Raw genomic sequence first — 19,491 nt, forward strand, 5'->3', positions numbered from 1 at the left:
TCTTCTTACACTTTACCGTGTTTTCCTACAAAAAATGTACCTAAATGGTTTTTGTGAAAAGCATATGTATATTTTTATTTTTTCTGGCATTGACCTTCGTTTTTGTGTCGCCTGCTTAACACACATAATTTTGAAATGACTTTGTATTTTAACCTTTGACGGCATTGACCTTCGATATTGCGGCGCCTGCTTAACACGCAAATAAGATATGTACACGGCCAGTTTAAACCTCCCTAGGACTAGTCATAGCTTAGACTCATTTTCCCTTGCGTATCAGAATGTAGATTAAAAATCACCAACGGTTTTATATATTTATATATATACATATATATATACACACACACACACACACATATATATATATATATATATATATATATATATATATATATATATATATATATATATATATATATCAGTATCCCATTTTCCTTGCATATCAAAATGTAAATTAAAAAATCACCACCCGCTTTTGTGTTTTATTTCAGTATCTATCTTGCAAATCAGAGTAAAGATTAAAAAAAATTACTAAGCTTTTTTTTTTTTTATCTCGGTGTATTATACTTCATCGTGGGTGCCATTCTGTTAGTACTATCAATTTCCTCTGGTACGATTGACGAAAGTCACACATGATCTTATTCAAGGAACAAGTGGCAAAAGCTTTAGAAAAGTTTTAGCGACCTGCGGATCATAGCTGAAGACGAGGAGAAACCCTACAAAAACTCGCACCGACCGCCTGACTGACGCACCAACGGGGAGAGAGAGCGAGACTGTCATGAGCAGAGAGAGAGAGAGAGAGAGAGAAGAACTTTTAAACGTATTTACTTGTTGCAGGGACCCCGGTGTAGGAGGAGAACAACTTTCGCACGAAAAGCAAGTCTGCAAAACGCATAGCCTGTAGTAGTAGTCACTGATCCACTTAAGGATTTAACACGTGTGGGAGCGAGAAAAGGGGGAGGGGATTTGTTGGAGAGATAGCCACGACAAATGGCGAACAAACAAAATGTTCCCTTCGACGTCGCCGAAGCGCGGGAAGAAGAGGAAGAAGAAGACGCGGAGGCTTATAATAGTAGTGTTTCTCGATCGGGGAGTAAAAATTTTTCCTGTTTGGCAAGACGGTTTCCCGAGTGGTGGATCGTTTCCCTTTGTTCTTCTTCTTCTTCTTCTTTTTTGTTTCGTTTTGGCTCTGGTTAAGTTTAAACGCCACTAAAGTAAACAGATCATTAAATACGAGCTGCTGAAGCCTTAAGGTGTGTTTAAAGGGATAGGACTAAACATGGGTTTCGTGAACTTGAGGAAAACGTTCGCTGGCAGCCCCACGAAAATACAATATATATTTTTTTTAAATGAGGTTCAGGTTTTAGTTATTTCTTTTCCTGTTACGGATTCTGCTGTATATCTGTTGTGGAGTATGTATTTGTTACTAATTGTGTTATTGACGGTTCTCTCTCTCTCTCTCTCTCTCTCTCTCTCTCTCTCTCTCTCTCTCTCTCTCTCTCTCTCATTTATATTATATATACAGTATATACATATGTATAAATTATATATATATATATATATATATATATATATATATATATATATATATATATATATATATATTATGTACACACACACACACACACACACACACACACACACACACACACACACACACACACACACACACACACACACACACACACGGGGCTTTCGTCAAGGAACAAGAAGTAACTTTGAGGAAGTCGTATTTTTCGCACAAGGGAATTTTGCTTTTTTACAGCACGCTGACCGTAACCTTGCTTTTGAGTTGCCCCTCCCGTCGGCGGCGTTGGCTGGGACGGAGAGATGTAGAACGAGCGGGGAAATGAAGACAGGGTTTTTTTTCTTACAGTTTTATTTAATCGATAAATCACGTGACATCAGATTTTTAGATTTCTGTAAAAGAAAACTATTGTGACGGCTTTGTCTGTCCGTCCGCACTTTTTTCTGTCCGCACTTTTTCTGTCCGCCCTCAGATCTTGAAAACTACTGAGGCTAGAGGGCTGCAAATTGGCATGTTGATCATCCACCCTCCAGTCATCAAACATACCAAGTTAAGGTCCTCTAGCCTCTCTCTAGTTATTATTTTACTTAAGGTTAAAGTTAGTCATGATCGTGCATCTGGCAGCGACATAGGACATGACACTACCTTGCCGTGGTTAAAGTTTCATGGGCTGCGGCTCATACAGCATTATAATGAGACCACCGAAAGATAGATCTGTTTTCGACCACCGAAAGATAGATCTATTTGCGGTGGCCTTGATTATACGATGCAGAGAAAACTCGATTTTTGGCGCATTTTTTATATGTTTTTTTTGTATTCACGTCGTGTTTTTCTGTGATTTTTTTTTTTTTATCTTTCAAGCAGAAGAAAAGGGCCACCATGCATTTTTGATTGAAGCTGTCATTGTACAAAAGTGGATATTAAATACTTAATAAATAAAGAAGTGGAATTTAGGAACCATGTACACAAATCAGTGTAGAAAACTTGGCGATAAATAAAGAAGTTTAGATTACTCAAATTTACAAACTTTTCAGGCCCAATTTAATAAATGGAAGACCATTTAAACTTTATTATTATTCGGTCATTTAGAGACATCTAGCGCCGTGAGTTATGATTTGAATGTTCGCACTTAACACAGCGTTTTAGTGCTGTGTTATGATTTGAATGTTCAGCGTTTTAGTGCTGTGTTATGATTTGAATGTTCGCACTTAACACAGCGTTTTAGTGCTGTGTTATGATTTGAATGTTCGCACTTAACGCAGCGTTTTAGTGTTGTGTTATGATTTGAATGTTCACAATAACACAGCGTTTTAGTGCTGTGTTTTCAGTGTGAGGAATGTTTCATTCCCTTGGAGATGAGACAGGTCTTTGAAGTACATTTTTCTTTTAATGGAAGTTCAAGTTAGTTAAGCATGTCTTGTTTTATAGCTAATGCTCACGTGCATAGCTTATGTAATTACTATATATAATATATATATATATATATATATATATATATATATATATATATATGTTTATATATATATATATATATATATATATATATATATATATATATATATATATATATATATATATATATATCTTGTGTGTGTGTGTGTGTGTGTGTAGCGTTCTCCGAAGCTCACCTAGAATAAAATCCAAGAACACAAACAACGATTCGTAAATGTAGCAATACTTTTTAAACCTTTCAACCAAAGCAAGACTGATTTTTCTCCCTGAGCCTATTGAGTGCAAAAATGGCCTACAGTATACTTAGGCGCAGGTCATAACCTTTCTCCGTGACCTTTCCCCGTAGGTCATAGTATACCTGCGCATTTTGACGGTCACGCTTCGGTGCGCACAAACACCCCCCCTCCCCTCCCCGCGCCCAGGAAACCCAACACCCCACGACTTGCTTTTAAATGGGAGACTGAAGAAATCCCCCATACACGTGCCATACTCGTTGTCCCGCCGTATTGTCGAGTAACCTCCAGACCATGTAGTTGTCACACGGGCGGGGAATGTTATCTGGTGATAGTTTTGTGTGTGTGTGTGTGTTTTTTTTTTTCATGTTGCTTAATGGGGATGTTTTTGTGATTTTTTGTTATCCTGTTTTTTTTTTTTTTTTTTTTTTTTTTTTTTTTTTTGATGGGGGATGTTTTTTTATGTCTCTTTATGAGATGCTTTTTTTTTTCGTTTTCGTTTTTTTTTCTGTCAGTGGGATGTTTTTTTTTTTTTTTTTTTTTGATGTCTCATATTTGCCTTTACTGTGTCTCAACAGAACAATGCTACTTTGCGTTGTTTTGAAATATAAGAAATAATAATAAAAAAATAAATGCAAAAACAACAAAAATTCAGCGCAACCATGACTGATTGATGACTTTTTTTTTGTATATTAAATGAAATTCCTATTGCTTTTGGCTGTATATGACCTACACTCGTAAATCATGATTTTTATTTTACATTTTTCATATCATGGTAATTTTTTTTGCGTGAATGCATGCTATGTAAATTCACAACCATTATGATTCTTTTATACGATTATGTCGTTAATAATAATAATAATAATAATAATAATAATAATAATAATAATAATATTAATAACCTCCTCCGAAGCTTAGCAGTCTGTTAAAGGTCCTCTCATCTCAAGCTTCATATTCATATCTCAATTGTTGCTAAATCATAAGTCCAACCTTTGGTAATATTTTCCTAAAAATCCCCAAATAACTTTTTGCGTAATCATGTTAACAAACAGATAAACAACCAATCAAACCAAGCAAAGAGTATGACTTCTTTGGCCGAATTAGTAACTGAAATATTCTCCGTAAGGGGGGTAGTGCCTCCAGTGCACCTCACGCGGTGCACTGTAGGCATTATTTAGGGAACTTTGCAGCGTCCCTTCGGTCCCTAGCTACACCCCTTTTCATTCCTTTGACTGTACCTCCGTTCATGTTCTCTTTCTTCCATCTTACTTTCCAACCCCTCCTAACAACTGTTTCATAGTGCAACTGCGAGGCTTTCTTCCTGTTACACCTTTAAAACCTTTCACTGTCAGTTTCTCATAGGTCTCAGTGGTTGGCCTTTTGGCCAAAATTCTATATTCCAATTCCATTATAACTGAAGTATCGATTCGAAATTAGGCGTTGAGAATCCGTAGAGTTTGTTGGTCTTTTCCTGCTGGCGTTGGCGACTTACAGTATGCTGACAAGTTTTTGTAATATTTTGCTTCATTGCGTCCCCGTTCCTACTTCAATTGACGCAGTAATGAGTTATCTGCTTTTATAACTGGTGGTAGGATGTTAGCAGAAGCAGAAAATTATGATAGTGGTAAAACCTACTGCTGCTTCTAATGGCATTCAGCTACTGCAGCTGATAATCCTTGTGGATTTAATAGCGTCAGAGCTGTCGTGTTCAAGATATAGAGGCTGGAGATGATAACTCTTGAGCAGAATTATCTATTCATTCTTGAGAGAGATTAAAATATAAATAAAAACTGGTCACACCACCTATTAGCGTGAGAGGCGTTTTGTCTCTCTCTCTCTCTCTCTCTCTCTCTCTCTCTCTCTCTCTCTCTCTCTCTCTCTCTCTCTTGGTGGCTTGCATAGGGTGGAAGCAAGGGTTAGGACTCTCTTAGCACCTTATACATTGCAGTTAACTAGAGCTCTCTCTCTCTCTCTCTCTCTCTCTCTCTCTCTCTCTCTCTCTCTCTCTCTCTCTCTCTCTCTCTGGTATATATAAAAGAAGAGAGAAGGATAGGAATTTCTAACCCCCATTATATGTGTGCTGTTAATTTATCTCTCTCTCTCTCTCTCTCTCTCTCTCTCTCTCTCTCTCTCTCTCTCTCTCTCTCTCTCTCTCTCTCTCTCTCTCTCTTCCTCTCTCCATAAGGTCAACTAGAGGTGAGAATCTCTCTCTTTTACTCTCTCTCTCCCCCCTCTCTCTCTCTCTCTCGAGCTTTCGTAAGGTCAGCTTGAGGTGAGAGTCTCTCTCTCTCTCTCTCTCTCTCTCTCTCTCTCTCTCTCTCTCTCTCTCTCTCTCTCTCTCTCTCTGCCACCCGCTGTTATGAATTAAAGTTTTTAAAAGACGATTAAAGTCAAATCACAAGAGGAGAATCACGATATATGTGAGCTGCAATGCGCTCTTGGGAAGGTGCTATTGCAGTGTCTTCGGAGGACTTCAAAAGCTTGTATCTTCGCTGTTTGCAGATGACTTGATTTCATTTTGTCGTAAATTCTCCTCTTGATTTATGAAGTTTGTGAATAATTGGTCATTGGCTTTCAGTCGTTTTTGTTTTTATTTCTTTCATTGACGATAGTTTGATTTTGGTGGAAATTTAATTTGGCTCCAGGTTCCTCGAAGTTCTTGAATGTTCGTACTTTTAATGTTGCTTTTTTACGGATGTTTATTTTCGCGGATCCTTTGATTTTGATCGTCATGAATTATTATTTCTTTGATTTTCAAACTCTTTTATTGTTCTTTAGCTGTGATTTTTTAAAATATTTTTTTTTTTTTGGTCGGGGGAACCTGATACTACATCGATTATTATCTGATTTATTGGATGTTTATTGGCGAACTTTAAAAAATTTTTGTAAACAGTTTATCCAAGCTCAGATTGATATACTCTGTCAGGGAGGTTATGTTTTGGGTTTTGGGACGTTTGTTTTTTCAGCAGGTTTTATGCCAAAACTCGTGCGTGGATTCTTACTAAACTTATCCCAAACGTAGGCTTCTTGACAAGCAACAATCAACCAGATTTTGAGAGAGATATCAGTATAACATTTTGAGGGCATAGACAGTTTTGAAGGTGAATTAGTCTGTTTTTCCAGGCTTTAAAAACCCGAAAGCTTACGCGCCATTACCGTAGATTTCCCCATATGGGGGGTTAGTGCCGTCAGTGCACCTCACGGGGTGCACTGCAGGCATTACTAAAGGCTCTTTGCAGCGTCCCTTCGGCCCCTAGCTGCAACCTCTTTCATTCCTTTTACTGTACCTCCATTCTTATTATCTTTCTTCCATCTTGCTATCCATCCTCTCCTAACAATTGTTGCATAGTACAACTGCAAGGTGTTCTCGTTACACCTTTCAAACCTTTCTACTATCAATTTCCTTTCCAGCGCTGAATGAATCATAGGTCCCAGCGCTTGGTCTTTGGCCTAAACTCTGTATTCCATTCCATTGCCGTAGATTTAGGAACTAAATTCAATCATTACTTATGCAGAGAAAGTTTGGCTGGATAATATTATGCCTTCTCGTCATCTGTAATATTTCGTTCGGATCTCGACAAGTAATTATTTGCGATATATAAAAATACTGTATTTGTTCAGAGAGGTTTGACGTTGGCAGAAGGATGGAGTTACTGAGTGGGTTTTCATTTTGTATTTGTTTTAAGATTGTAAATTTTGAATTTTTAGTTTTCTGAAAAGAAAACTATTGTACCGGCTTTGTCCGTCCTTCCGCACTTTTTCTGTCCGCCCTCGGCTCTTAAAAACTGCTGAGGTCAGAGGGCTGCAAATTGGTATGTTGATCATCCACCCTCCAATCATCAAACATACCAAATTGCAGCCTTCAAGCACCAGTAGTTTTTATTTTCTTTGATTTTAGGTTAAAGTTATCCATAATCGTGCATCTGGCAACGATATAGGCCAGGCCACCACCGGGCCGTAGTTAAAGTTTCATGGGCCGCGGCTCATACAGTATTATACCGAGACCACCGAAAGATAGATCTGTTTTCGGTGGCCTTGATTATACGCTGTACAGAAAACTCGATTGCGCTGAAGAAACTTCGGTGCATTTTTTACTTGTTTTGTTATTGCCTTCAGAATTTCCTGTTTAAACCGACAGCTACCAGTCTGATTCCAGTTTGTTAATTGAAATTTCACTTATTCCCGTGACGTGATATTGGCGATTTTCGTAATTTTCTCTTGCACCAAGTAAACACTATTATTATTATTATTATTATTATTATTATTATTATTATTATTATTATTATTATTTATTATTATTATTATTATTATTCTTCCACAAGCCCAGGCCAAGGAATTCCAGTGACGCGGAATACAATCAGTCTGATTCCAGTTTGTTAACTAGAATTTCACTTACTCCCGCGATTATTATTATTATTATTATTATTATTATTATTATTATTATTATTATTATTATTATTATTATTTATTATTATTATTATTATTCCACAAGCCCAGGAAGAAATTCCAATGGCATGGAATTCTGATCATGAAAACCAGTCCAACTCGGTTCCATTACTCAGCAGCTGGCTCTCATCTTAAATAGCCGGATAAAAAAAAACATGCCTCCCATTAAAGCTCTCATTCCGGATCTCATTCTCGCCTTAGACAATTTGAGAATGTGTTTTTCTTTAATTTTTTTCCTTTATTTTTGTTTTTTTGCAATCACCATTTGAAATACATGGGTAATTGATTTCTGTGTTCGTAAAATAAGAAATTGAGTTTCCTGAGTCTTCGGCCTCTTATGTGTGTGTGTGTGTGTGTGTGTGTGTGTATGTGTGTGTGTATGCATGTGTGCCTGGAGGTACAGTCATGTGTCAGATTGCTGGTCCAGATTCCCGTCCTCTCATTTGAAGGCTCATTAAGACACTGCTATCACCTTTTCAATTCATGGGTAATTAAACCCTGATTTCATGAGCTGGCAACTTGGGTTTCCTGAATCTTCAGCCCAATTTTGGACCGTCTGCCATTTCGTGATTTGAAGTCTTTATTATAACCTCCCCACCCTATTTCGTGTATTGAAATCTTTATTACGACCCCCCACCCCATTTCGTGAATTGAAGTCTTTATTACGACCCCACCCCATTTCGTGTATTGAAATCTTTATTATAACCTCCCCACCCTTTCGTGTATTGAAGTCTTTATTACAACCTCCCCACCCATTTCGTGATTTCTTTGTATTGAAATCTTTATATCCCCACCCTATTTCGCCCCCCCACCCCATTTCGTGAATTGAAGTCTTTATTATGACTCCCACCCCTTTTCGTGAATTGAGGTCTTTATTATGTCCCCCAATTTCGTGAACTGAAATCTTCATTATGACCCCCAATTTCGTGAATTGAAATCTTTATTCTGACACCCCCACCCCATTTCGTGAATCGAAATCTTTATGACGACCCTCCACCCTGTTTCGTGACTTGAAATCTTCATTATGACCCCCCACTCCTTGAATTAAAGTAACGCCAATATGTCGTAACAGATCAATCAATTCATCCTGATTATGACGAGTGGCATAGATTATTACCAAAGGTTTCTGGGTCCTCTTCCCTCGTCTAATATTGATTTGTATGCTATTGATATTAACGAAACTGCATTAATGTTCTGATGTAGATTCTCGTAGAGGAATGAAGTAATGTGCTGTGATTCATGGTAAGATAGCTTACAGTACTGTGTGTCTTAAATGGTACCATAGACAGCGCTCATGGTAAAGAATTTTCCCAACCATTCGGTCTTAGGTGCATTACTTTCTGCCTTTTACTGTTCATCCAGTGTCTTTGGTCTAAAGCTACCTAGCTACGTACCTGTCCAACTTCTTAAACTTTTTAAGTTGCTTATCAGTTTCCCATGCTCGTTTAAGAGGACCTCCTTCTTAAGACACTTGAGCCTTAACTTTGTGACCCTGTTGCATGAAACGCCATCAAAATATTAGTTAAAATTTAACGATGCAACAAAGAGAGAAATTACGTCCTCCTGAGAATTCCTGAAAAAAAAATGGTAAGTTTCTCTGAAATCCTATTGATGGTATTAGATCCTGAATAATTAATTGAGAATGCCATATCTGAATAATTATTATTGAGAAAATGTCATGTAGGATGTTTAGACGTGTCCTTTCTCCCTTTAAGAGAGAGAAAAGGGCTACGCCCTTGATTTTTCTCGGACCTAGACAAGAAAAACCTGAATCTCGTAGATGGTCCAGAAATAATAAATACTCGAAACTACACAGATTATGTGAAATCTTTCGGTTGTCGGTAGATTGTACAAGTATCTATTAATGCATATGTGATTAGGCGGCTCTGTGGTTTTAGTACGCATTCTTGGAGAGAGAGAGAGAGAGAGAGAGAGAGAGAGAGCGGGGATTACGATTCCAGCTGCAACAACCATTTTCATTACCTTAAATGAATATATAGAGGCCCAAAGGTACAGACTACCAGAGAGAGAGAGAGAGAGAGAGAGAGAGAGAGAGAGAGAGAGAGAGAGAGAGAGAGAGAGAAGGGGGGGGTTACGGTTCCAACTGGAAACACCATATTCATTATCTTGAATGAATATAAAGGCCCGAAGTGCGGCCTACCAAACAGTAACCTTGAATTAAGAGCCACAACACTCTGGGATAACCAGAGGTAATGTAACCAGGGGTGATATAACCAGATAACCAGAAGTAATATAACCAGAGGTGACATAACCAGAGGTGATATAACCACCTAATAGCCAGCGCACAGCCCAGGACCCTTGAAAGGAAGAAAGTTAACAAACAAATAAATCTTTTAAAAGTCTCAGTTGAAGTTCCTTTGGCCATTTATACAAGCCTCCGCTGGGGAGAGGACTCTTACTCCCAGCTCTGTGTGTGTGACCTTAAACTTGAATGGAATGACTTTCATTTTGCGCCCAAGTGTCACTTAAAATGGGTTTTACGGCTTTGATAGAGCCTCTCCTGTGTATGTGTGTGTGTGGGGTTTTTATTTTTATTTTTCTTCAGATGTATTTCCGCGGCTGTTCTCTTTCTGAGGGAGCGAAGTGTTGATGGAGGAATGTGATATTTCAGAATGGTGTTTATGGAGGGCCGTTGCAGGGAATGGCATGTCTATTACTACTACTATTACTAATACTATTAAATGGTGTTTATGGAGGGCTGTTACATGAAAAGTCATGTCTGTTACTACTACTATAAAATGGTCTTTTTGGAGGGCCGTTGTATGGAATGGCATGTGTATTATTACTACTAATACTACTATTGAATGGTGTTTTTGGAGGGCCCTTTGCATGGAATGGCATGTCAATTACTACAGCTAATGCTACTATAAAATGTTTTGTTTGGAGGGCTTTTGCATGGAATGACATGTCTATTACTACTACTACTAGTTCCTCGTTGGACGAGTCGGTAGAGTTCTCGGCTAGCACTCTGCTAGGCCCGAGTTCAAGTCTCCAGCCGGCCAGTGAAGAATTAGAGGAATTTATTTCTGTCGACAGAAATTCATTTCTCGATATAATGTGGTTCGGATTCCACAATAAGCTGTAGGTCCCGTTGCTAGGTAACCAATTGGTTCTTAGCCACGTAAAATAAGTCTAATTCTTCGGGCCAGCCCTAGGAGAGCTGGTAATCAGCTCAGTGGTCTGGTTAAACTAAGGTATACGTAACTTTACTACTACTACTACTACTACTACTACAGTAAGATGGTGATTTTGGAGAGCCGTTGCATGGAATGACATGTCTATTACTACTACTACTACTACTACTACTACTACTACTACTACTACTAAAACTACTACAGTAAAATGGGGATTTTTGGAGAGCCATTGCATGGAATTTCATGGCTATTACTAAAAGTATACTTTAGTTTAACCAGACCACTGAGCTGATTAACAGCTCTCCTAGGGCTGGACCGAAGGATTAGATTTATTTTACATGGCCAAGAACCAATTGGTTACCTAGCAACGGGACCTACAGCTTTAATGTGGAATCCGAACCACATTATAGCGAGAAATTAATTTCCATCACCAGAAATAAATACCTCTTATTCTTCATTGCCTGGTCGGAGATTCGAACTCGCGGCCAGCAGAGTGCTAGCTGAGAACGGAACCCACCCGCCCAACGGGGAACTCATGGCTTTTACTACTAATAGTATCAAAGGGTGTTTTGGAGGGCCGTTGCAGCGAATGACCTGTATTTTACTACTACTATTAAATTTTGGCCTCATTATCGTGCATATGTCATTCATTCTATCCATTGCACTAAAAGTCTCCCAGAAGTGCCTGCCTCGGCTTATGAAGATATGTTATTTCATTTTTTTTCACTAATTCTGAATTAATTAACCTGCTTTCAAACAGCATGTCTGATATCACCAAATAATGGCAGGACCATTAACACAATTTTTCCCTTGCTGTAATCCTTTGATTTTACGTATGTATAATTGTATGTATTTCCGTCTTGGCCTTTGTACGGTATATAAAAAGTTAAAACAAATATATAAAGACTAATTATAACAACTATATCCGCAGACGAATTGCTAGTCACCGATGGAGAGATGATACTATTATTAAGATGAACCCTATTCATACGCAACAAGCCTACTGGAGCCAGTGACTTGAAATTCAACCTGCCAAAGAATATGGCGTTCATATGAAAAAAACTTATAAGAGTTTTTTCGTCTTTTTTAAGCCTTTCTTAACATGGTGAGATGAATTATCTTAGGTTTAATAGAAGTATGGAAATCACATGAATATATTTGTTAGCAGAGAAGACATAATTAGGTTCACGTTCTCCGAGGTAATATGATTATGATCCCGTCAGTGAGATATCATCAGACTTTTATCGTGTGGAGGGATAATTAGATTATCATCAGCCGAGGCATTATTTAGATAATTACTCATCAGTAACGATACAAAATTGCTGTCCATTATAGGTTAACAGGCGTGATTTTTTCATACAATATTTTTTAGATATGAATTTATCTTGATAGACTAATGGTTAAGCTTCACAAGTGTATTTTCCAATATGCAGTGTATTCAGGCACTAGCGGATCCAGAAAAATTTTATTGGGGGCACCAGTTTTCATATATACAGATATACATATATACAGTATATGTGTATACATATATATATAATATATATATGTATATGTATATATATGCATAGACATACGTTTATATGTATGGTGTGTGTATGTATATATGTCACATATACATATACACCGAATTTACTATTATTATTATATTATCATTAAGATTGTTGTTATTATTGTTATTATTATTTTTTCTCAATATTTTATTTATATAATAAATTTTTTATTTTTTTCCCATTTTTATATTTCTCATTTATGTCATGATTACCTAATATTGTTATTCTGTCATTATTTTTCATGGGTAGGGCACGTCCCCAGTCCCCCACCCTACCCCCGTCGATCCTGTAGTGTATTCAGGCGAGGAAATTTAATTATATTTAAGAGTTTAGACTCCGCGTGTAGGTTGTGTTAGGGTGTTATAAGTGTGTTATGCCTTATGCATAACGAAGAACACTTCGCGCAACTTTCACACCTGTTGAAAAAAAAAAAAACAGCAGATCATGACGCCGAGAACACCTGGGAAATTCTGCCGCTCATGCCTTTCCTGTTCTTTATCTTTCATAAATCTCCACATATTTCCAACCTTCCCTCCGTTAGGGGGTTATAAATATTATTATTATTATTATTATTATTATTATTATTATTATTATTATTATTATTATTATTATTATTATTATTATTATTATTATTAAGTACGTTGGACGGTGGAACAGTCTCCCAGAGGATGTAGTGAAATTGGAACTTCAGGAGATCAAGCGAGAATGCCCATGCATTACTTCTCTAATATTGTTCTCCTTGAATTATAACATATTTTAATCTATCTATTTATTAATTAATTTTTTTAATAAGTGGGATCTCTTCTTTCTGTATTTCCCTTTACTTCCTCTTAATTCTTCCTAATGAACACCTTGATATTCTTTGGAAGCTTGAATTTCAAGTCAGTGGCCCCTGTGGTGGGCTTGTTCCATGTGAATAGGTTTCATCTTCTGAATATAATAATAATAATAATAATAATAATAATAATGATAATAATAATAATAATAATAATAATAATAATAATAATAATAATCTTTGGAAGCTTTCCTCTTACTTCTTCCTAATGAACACCTCAGTAATATTCTTTGGAGGCTTCAATTTCAAGTCAGTGGCCCCTTTGGTGGGCTTGTTCCATGTGAATATATTTCATCTTCATAATAATAATAATAATAATAATAATAATAATAATAATAATAATAATAATAATAATAATAATAATAATAATAATAATAATGACTAAGAAGCCTAAAAGCCCACTAACTCAAGATGCCTTGTTTTCTTTCCTCTTGAAAGGTATTTCTAAAGGTAAACAGCCTTGGTGCCTCGTTCGGCCATGATATTGATGATGCCTATCATTCTCTCTCTTATCTCAGACATCTCATTTTTCCGTCGAAGCTGCTTTGTTAAAGACGGCAGTCTCTCTCTCTCTCTCTCTCTCTCTCTCTCTCTCTCTCTCTCTCTCTCTCTCTCTCTCTCTCTCTATCAGTTGACACCTTGATGCATTGTCTTAGTTCACAGAAATCAGTAAATCCCTTTCACAGTCAAGAAATCCTAAAACAGTAATCAGTAAATGCCTTCCACAGTCAAGAAACTTGACGACTGCGTCTTCATTTGTATATTCTCTGATTACGCAAATCCCGCGTTCGTTTGATCATGCCGGCGCTGGCTTGAGATAAACGCCGAGCGAGGTTATCGGTAATCTTTTGTGGATCGTGACGCTAAATTTAGCCAGTTTTTTTTTATGTCATTTTTATTTTAAGCGAGTTTTTTTTTTAAGGTGATACAGCCTTCCGGTTTATCTGTTTATTTTTCGGAACAGAGCGTGTGTTTACCTTAGTGAATAGGAATGGAATGCAATGAATAGGAATGGAATGCAACATTTAGATTTAAGCCAAAGGCCAAGTTCTGGGACCCACGAGGCCGTACAGCGCTGAAAGGGAAATTAAGAGTAAAAAGGCTTTAGAAGTTTGACAGCTGCACTATGAATCAGTTGTTAGGAGAGGGTGGAAAGTAAGATGGAAGGAGGAGAATATGAAAGGAGGCGCAGTAAAAGGAATGAAAGCGGTTGCAGCTAGGGGCCGAAGGGACGGTGCAAAGAACCTCAGGTATTGCCTGCAGTGCACCTCTCACAACAATTAATTCATAGTGCAACTGCGAGGTTTTCCTCCTGTTACACCTTTCAACACTTGTCCTGTCAATTTCCTTTTCAGCGCTGAGTGACCTCATAGGTTCCAGTGCTTGGCCTTTGACCTAAATTTCTATATTAAATTTATTTCACTTCCATTCGAAAATTGATAATTATTTTGAATTGAATTCGAATATTATGTATTATAAAAAAAAAGAAGTCAGAAAAGCTTGTGTGTTATAATTTGGTTGTAGGGGATATAATCTGGGTATATGAAAATCTGGCGTCACAGCCACTAGGGTCATGGATACCTGGAAATTGTGAAGGCTCCATAATAGGAGCTTTGTAAGAAGAGACCTTTACGTCTTGGCTACACTATTTACTGTTGTAACGGCACTTTAGATCAGCGTATTTTTGTAAGAAGTTTATTTCTGTCTTCTCATCTGCTAGAATTTCGTTACCTTTCACATCTGACGGTGTTAAATCCTTCTATATAGTTGACTCCATTTCGTGTTCATTCACCTATTTCTTCATGCAGGAATCCTATAACCTCCTCCATTCCAAAGGGCGTGTTTGTCCTTGTCTTCGGAGTTCAGCCTCATTTTCTTGGTGAGTTGAATTGAATATAGAATTTAGGCCAAAGGCCAGGCACTGGGACCTATGAGGTTAATCAGCGCTGAAGCGGAAATTGACTGTAAAGGGTTTGCAAGGTGTAACAGGAGGAAAACCTCAAAGCAGTTGCACTATTAATCAATTGTTAGGAGAGGGTGGAGAGTAAGATGGAAGAAAGAGAATATGAAAGGAGGTACAGTAAAAGAAACGAAAGGGGTTGCAGCGAGGGGCCGAAGGAACGCTGCAAAGAACCTCAAGTAATGCCTACAGTGCATCGTATGAGGTGCACTGACGGTACTACTCTCCTACGGGGTCATTTTCTTGTTGATAGATTGCCATCATCTTGGGTCTACCATTTTGGCCAAACATATTTCTGCGGAGATTTTGAAGGATTCTTGAGTCTTAATGTGACCCAGTACCACTTACTCTAGGCTCCTAAACCCTGCCACACGTTTTAGTCATGTTCACAAGATATATACCGGCAGCGTCTGGTATTCATTACTGGTCACCTATGCGGGTACTGACCCATCTCCAAAGGCATTTTTAAAAAGATATTAGCTGGGAGATTTTCTGACTAGGTCAGAGTTCATGCAAATTGGAATTAATGTCAACGTGATTGTTTCCTGTGATGTAATTGGTTGGAGGAATCACTGTTCAAATGCATGGCTTGCTTGGATCTCTCTCTCTCTCTCTCTCTCTCTCTCTCTCTCTCTCTCTCTCTCATAATTTTCACAATTAGAATATTCAATAAGGCCTTATCGTGGTTCTGTTATCATTACAGATTCCCCGAATATACAGTAGTTTCTCTCTCTCTCTCTCTCTCTCTCTCTCTCTCTCTCTCTCTCTCTCTCTCTCTATATATATATATATATATATATACACTATATATATATACATACATACATACATACATACATACATACATACATACATACATACATACATACATACACTATATGTATATATACACTGCTAAAACTGAACATTACTTCCATAGCTTAAATGCATTCAGTGAATCAGGTCGAGCAAATCCGTAGATTTTATCACTTAATTTTTTTCCCTCGTGTGAAATTGCATAAAACAATTGATTGGCAAACGCGGTTTTTGTAAGATCTCCACTATTATAGCTTTAGATTTCCAATTGATAATTGATTGAGTGAATCTAGGTCTAGTCATCGTAATTATGCACCAGTTCCTTACTTTAAATTTACATGTGCACGTTTGATTATAGGTCTGGATATCGACTTTGGATACCGGAAGATGTCATACTGTCTTTCCACTTTTAGTCTTCCATTATTTTCTATATAGGAATTATTTTTTATCGTTTTGTTGTTTACCCAGATTCTGATTTGTTGTTGCGGCTTCTGTGCCTTGTAAACAGTACAGTGTAGCGCTGCAGTGGATGTTCACCCAGCGAACGGAACATCTTATCTTCCCTGTACAAGGTGCCATGCATGATAGTCGCATGATAGCCATGGATGTGTCGTGTTTCCTTTGCAGGTTTCTTGACGGTCGAACGCAAATCTGTCCTTCCCGAATTATATCCCGGTGTAACAGCAGACACCAGGCCTTCGTAGACAGCGAGATCTTCCAGTTCTCCGTTATTTCGTAACGCTTTCGCGCCTCCTCATCGCCGTAGAAAAAGTTGAAACATTTTCTCCCCCGTTTATGGACTAAAGGAAAACTGCTTGCATCCGCCTTCTGTACCAATATTGCGGGTGGCCGGTTGCCGGGCGTCGCGCACGCGCAAACTGTCCAGGGATCGAATCGCTGCCGATTTAGCTGTTGTTTACTAATATATCCGCTTTTGAATTTTGGTTTATATTCCCTGACCTCTTGTTAATGTTGATACAGGTGCCAGAGAAGCTTTTCATTCATTCGTATTGGCGTTGGAGGGAGGAGTGGGTGGTATTTGGTGAGCGAGATATGCGCAGTAGCGATGTCTGGCATCTGAACGTACACGGGGAGGGGGTCAGTAACAGCGGTCTCCGTCAGAGCCGCCTGGGCTGTGGTCGCGTCGACAGTAAGGAGCGGCCGCAACCACACCCGGCTACAGCCGCCAAACCTCCCTGCTCTGAATGGCTCTTCTCCTCCACCTCCACGTGCACCGCCATGGAGAAAGTTATCCTTAAACTCCACTGTTTTGTGGCTCTGTCCAGGTTGCACTTCGGTTCGTTAATTACCGACAGACTTTGAAAAGAGTCCCGCTAATTTAATTTTTTCCTCTCCCTTGCTCCTCGGCTCAAGTTTGTTGGAAAACTTTCACCGAGAGTTGTACTGGAAGACCGTACGTAACGTATTTCATCTTCACTTTGCCTGAGCACACTCGGTGCTCGAGTCTCGCCCCCGTCTTTCAGTACACTTTTCATGAAAGAATTCGTTGCACGGCTCAAGTGAATTTGGTTTTGACCCGAGAGCAAGCGGAGGTCGAGTAGTAGTGTGTCATTGCAAACGCACGGGCTGTGAGTGAGAGTGATTTTTTTTTCTGAGAAAAAAAAAAGAGATAAGAGAAGGAAAGGGATATATCATTATAAACCCGCCATCGTCGCCGCCGCACGTGGATAGACTCACATACTTTTTTTTCCTTAAATTTGCGTCTATTTAAAAAAAAAAAAAGTATGTCGATTACGTCGAGGAGGAGGAAGTGTTTTCAGAATTGAAGCGTCCCTTCGTTAGATCTTCGGCCGTGCGAAATAGAAATTGATTTGGTATAGTGTCGCCTGTATTTTGTAATTACTTGCACACGTGGACACACCACCATTCAGTAGTGATAACCGCTGTCAGTAGTCATCAGTGTCATTAAGTGAATACAGTCCAACTGTCATCATACTTGTGAGCGCTTTTTTTTTTTTTGTTTGTTTTTATTTATTTATTTTTTTGGGCGCATCGCACGTGTTTGTGTGTGAGAAGTCGGGACGCCTGCAACTTTGCTTCTAGATATTGAGCGCGGGCGTAGGCCGTCCACGGGTGGGCGTGATGCCACGTCACGACCCCGCCCACCAAAACCCATCCACAGGTCGGGAGGAGAGTCTGCGGGCGTGGTGAGCCAGGCCGCCATGACCTGGGTCAGGCCCCCCCAGGGCCTAAACCCCCCTCCTGCCCCACCGCGTCTCTGGCTGCTCGTGCTCCTGATCTCTCCTGTGCTTTATACCCCAGGTAAGCAGCAGGCATGCCATGCACGCATTCAGGAGACCAGTCGATTCCTCTCTCTCTCTCTCTCTCTCTCTCTCTCTCTCTCTCTCTCTCTCTCTCTGCCTCTGCTATGCTATGCTGATTGATTGCAGCCTAATGTCAGTTTCATCAGTTATGCATGGTCAAATTTGCTGCTCTCGCTGACTGCTTCTCTCTCTCTCTCTCTCTCTCTCTCTCTCTCTCTCTCTCTCTCTCTCTCTCTCTCTCTCAGAAGCATGCTGAATACAGTCTGGTATCAAATTCATCATTTTAATGCTCAATACATTTGAATGATCTCTCTCTCTCTCTCTCTCTCTCTCTCTCTCTCTCTCTCTCTCTCTCTCTCTCTCTCTCTCTCTCTCTCTCTCTCTCAAGCATGCTGAATACAGTCTGGTATCAAATTGATCACTTTTGTGCTTAATGCATTTGAATGATTTCTCTCTCTCTCTCTCTCTCTCTCTCTCTCTCTCTCTCTCTCTCTCTCTCTCTCTCTCTCAAAAGCATGCTGAATACAGTCTCGTATCAAATTCATAATTTTAATGCATAATGCGTTTGAACGATTTCTCTCTCTCTCTCTCTCTCTCTCTCTCTCTCTCTCTCTCTCTCTCTCTCTCTCTCTCAGAAGCAAGCTGAACACAGCCTCGTATCAAATTCATCATTTTAATGCTCAATACATTTGAACGATTTCTCTCTCTCTCTCTCTCTCTCTCTCTCTCTCTCTCTCTCTCTCTCTCTCTCTCTCTCTCTGAATTGCGCTGTTCTGGAAAGGTATATTTATTCTTGTGATTTTTTTATATGTTATTAATTTTTGCAGCTATTGGCTGAAGGAACTGCGAGATCAGTATTGAGTTTCTTCGCCCCTGTATGAATGACCAAATTGTCTAATCAATCTAATCAATCGCCTATGTCATACGTTCATAGAAATGTGAATGCATTCATATATATTCATCTGTTTCAATTATATCGCTTCTGGGCTTTTTGGCTAAAATCAGAGTGTAATGTCTGTTCTTATCTATTTAAATTACGACATACTAAAATTGTATTTCTTTTTAACCTGATTTTCGCTTCAGCTATTTCACTGTTATCATAAATCTCCTTAATTTTTTAATAAAAGTGTCTTTCTCATTTTATCACAATTTTTGCCTCAACTATTACGTTGTATCTTAATTCTCCTTCATATCTTTTAATCGGGAAACCAGGACTCAAAGTCATCCCAAAAGTATCTTACTATTTCTAACACAA

General features: G+C 38.6%; 1 protein-coding gene and 1 pseudogene across 7 annotated transcripts in view; both read left to right on the forward strand.

Moving 5' to 3' along the window:
* The window catches only part of LOC136830689 (protein kinase C-binding protein NELL2a-like), a 416,546-nt gene that overhangs the window by 7,105 nt on the left and 389,950 nt on the right, over nucleotides 1-19,491 (forward strand). For 4 of the 7 annotated variants that reach the window (XR_010850713.1, XM_067090402.1, XM_067090405.1 and 1 more), the window contains exon 1: nucleotides 17,072-18,234. The exons of the other annotated variants lie outside the window; for them this stretch is intronic. Coding sequence is in view for 3 of the 4 variants with exons in the window: in XM_067090402.1 (XP_066946503.1) it covers nucleotides 18,135-18,234 (100 nt within the window). In the remaining variant the exon portion in view is untranslated. Of the gene's footprint in view, nucleotides 1-17,071; nucleotides 18,235-19,491 lie in introns of those variants that run through there. 7 annotated transcript variants of the gene reach the window in all.
* LOC136830978 (U2 spliceosomal RNA) lies at nucleotides 19,212-19,324 on the forward strand (annotated as a pseudogene).

This window comes from Macrobrachium rosenbergii, chromosome 47 (assembly GCF_040412425.1).
Source record: "Macrobrachium rosenbergii isolate ZJJX-2024 chromosome 47, ASM4041242v1, whole genome shotgun sequence".
Classification (NCBI taxonomy): domain Eukaryota; kingdom Metazoa; phylum Arthropoda; class Malacostraca; order Decapoda; family Palaemonidae; genus Macrobrachium; species Macrobrachium rosenbergii.